Below are 2,796 nucleotides of genomic sequence, written 5' to 3' on the forward strand. Positions count from 1 at the left end.
TTTGAGAATCACTTAGGCACCCGAGCAAAGAGAGATCGGGACTGCAGATGATTTAATCTGAATCTGCAATTACTCTGTGTGTTAGAAAGTATATTTTAAGAGCTTTATGTTCCTAGCTATCTGAATCTTATTTGATAACAGCCAAATACAAATTGTTACAGCTTAAGTGTATAATTTTTCCCGAAATGTGTCAGTAAAGCTATATAAATATTGTCTTATGAAATTTCTTACAGTGCGCGACAGAAACCTAAAGCTACTTATCAAGATGAACGAAAAAGTAGTGCAAGACTGATTATATTTGTGATTGGAGGAATTACATTTTCTGAGATGCGCAGTGCTTATGAAGTTTCTCAAGCCTACAAGTCCTGTGAAGTTGTTATTGGTAAGCTTGCCCTGGGAAATGGGTGGTGTGTGGGGATTTATTATATGTTTCTGGAAAACGTAAGGATTTTTTTCTTTATATTCCCTAAGTTGATTCAGTAAACTAATACTACAGCCAATGTATTTATTTTTTAAGACTAAGCTTTTAGCAGCATCTTCAGTTTATCTAGATTGCTTGATGTTTGTGGCTTCTCTTTTTCCCTTTTCTAGCAAGATAATAAGGACAATAAATACAGAAGAATCATGCATTACATCAGAGAAATGTGTTATTGAAGTAGCCTGATGGATAGCAAAAAGGTTTTAAGCAGACCTATATTTCCTTGTATTATAGTTTCCTCACAAGCGTTTCATGTGCCTGTGCTTTACCTGCAGACATTCTTATTATCCTAATTGCCTTTAGAAGTAATAGGAAAGCTGTCAATCACAAGTATTTTCTTAAAAACAAACACACACCAAAAAACCCCACCTAAAACCTAAACATACCAAACAACTCCCCCCAAAAAAACCTTTCTGAGTGTAGCTCAGTTGACATTTCAGCAGCTTCTAGTTATTGCCATGGTTTCTTTGGAGACTTCACACAAACCACACCATGATTTATGGCTTTTGTCCTGAAAATGTGTAATCTCCCTGATCTTCTTAAGATACAGCAGTAAATGCATGAATTACTGGCTGAGGTAGTAATCTCTCAGTTAATATTTCAGAGGCAGCAAATGCTTGTTCCGTCAGCTGCTGTGTTTAAAATAATAATTTTCTGTAACGCTATTTAAATTTCGGAGCTAGAACACTTGCATATACAGTACATTAAAACATTGCTCCTAGATCTAGAACCTTACCAGAGGCTTGTATCTAACTGCAGTGGCAGCCAGTGTCTGGGTGCAGGGTCATCTAAAGCATTCTAGATTACTTTTGAGATACCTGTGTCTGGTAATCAAATTTAGTCTTGAGTTTCAAAAAGGACTAAATCTTATCTACCATAATTTTAAATAAATAAGCAATGTTCCCTAAAGCAATGACAATCTAGATTCTGAGATCTAGAGTCTGTTTCCCCAAAATAGCAGGGCATGTTGTAGGTGTGTTTGTCATTGGGATTTTTGTTTTATTTTTTTGTTTGCTGGTTTAGTTAGTGGTGGTTGAGACAGGTTTAACACTGGTCCTAGTTTTGGGTTGCAATGGAAAGACCAGGACAAGTACATAGTTTAACAAGATTGTTTCTTCATCTGAGACTTGTTTACAAAACCATGTTTAGCCCAGGTCACTCTTTCACTGTAAATTCTTCCCTTTTATTTAGAGATGGTTATTGTAGTTTTGTTTGCAATCCTGATTTCTGAGGGAAGGTGGTAACTGCCAAATTTCCATGCTGTGTACTGCAAAATGGAAACCTTCCTGTATTCCTGACTTGGAACTGGAGGAATATTAGCCCATTCACATCGACACTACTAAAACTCAAGGTTCAAGGCAGCCCTAATCTTAAACAATTAAGAGTTTCCTTTATAACTGTAGGGTGACCATTCATGGCAGAAGCTATAATCACTCTATGAGAACGAGAGGTAATTGTGCACTCCTGAAGAATAATAAGGATTTTCTTTGCTGCTCCAGACTTGGAATTTATTGCAAATTAATTCAAGGAAATGTTAGTCAGTAAAAGTCAATTTTTTGAAACTGATACTTCTGTGGAAAAATACTGTTTGTGATAATGTTTAATCCAGATGATTTATTGATTCTAGGATAAAGCATGTCATTAACTCACCCTTTCACAGAATGGGCAGGTTTCTTGCAGGCTGGGACAGTTGCATAGAGTGACAGTGGCCCAGGTTCAAGCCTGTGTTTCAAACCAGTCAGAGCACGGACTTGAAAGCTGTATCCAAAGTAAAAGTCCTAGTCTGGATGTTTCAGCGCTTGGAAGAGGGACGCTGCCTACCAAGTGATGACACTTACAAAAATATTTTTTACATATAAATGTATTGTTTATTTTATATACAGTAAAAAAATCTGGCATGCAACTGATATCTTTTTTTAAAGAGGGAATGTCTGAAAGTCATAAGTATTAACTATATCGGTCTGAAATTCTGTTCTTTTGTCAGGTTCTACTCATATTTTGACACCTAAAAAACTACTGGATGAAGTAAAGAGCCTTAGTAAACCAAAGGATATGGTCTGCATTAAGGATGAATAAAAATGGTGATGTTTATGATGCATTAGAAAAAGACAGTATGTACATATTCTTATGAAATTACCTTTTTAAAATATGGTACCAGGACACTACATGGTTCTGACTGATGGAATGTCGTTTTGTAATTTAAATTTGCTGCTTTTTGGGGGGGAGTAGAAGGCAGAGAGAGTGAGAAATCAACCTGTGTGTTTCTTGGGTTGTATTTTGTATAGACAGTGTTACACTGTAAGTGCTTTTTCAAGAGG

At 36.2% G+C, this 2,796-nt stretch overlaps 1 protein-coding gene across 1 annotated transcript in view; it reads left to right on the top strand.

The window, feature by feature from the left end:
* Positions 1–2,586, top strand: part of STXBP3 (syntaxin binding protein 3) — a gene marked incomplete at its 5' end in the record, with an annotated part of 13,815 nt that extends 11,229 nt beyond the window's left edge. The window contains 2 exons of the mRNA XM_010183681.1: positions 234–382; positions 2,463–2,586. Of these exons, the coding sequence (XP_010181983.1) occupies positions 234–382; positions 2,463–2,554 (241 nt within the window). The remainder of the gene's footprint in view (positions 1–233; positions 383–2,462) is intronic.
* Positions 2,587–2,796: the final 210 nt, after the last annotated feature.

This window comes from Mesitornis unicolor, unplaced genomic scaffold, assembly GCF_000695765.1.
Source record: "Mesitornis unicolor isolate BGI_N332 unplaced genomic scaffold, ASM69576v1 scaffold14154, whole genome shotgun sequence".
Classification (NCBI taxonomy): domain Eukaryota; kingdom Metazoa; phylum Chordata; class Aves; order Mesitornithiformes; family Mesitornithidae; genus Mesitornis; species Mesitornis unicolor.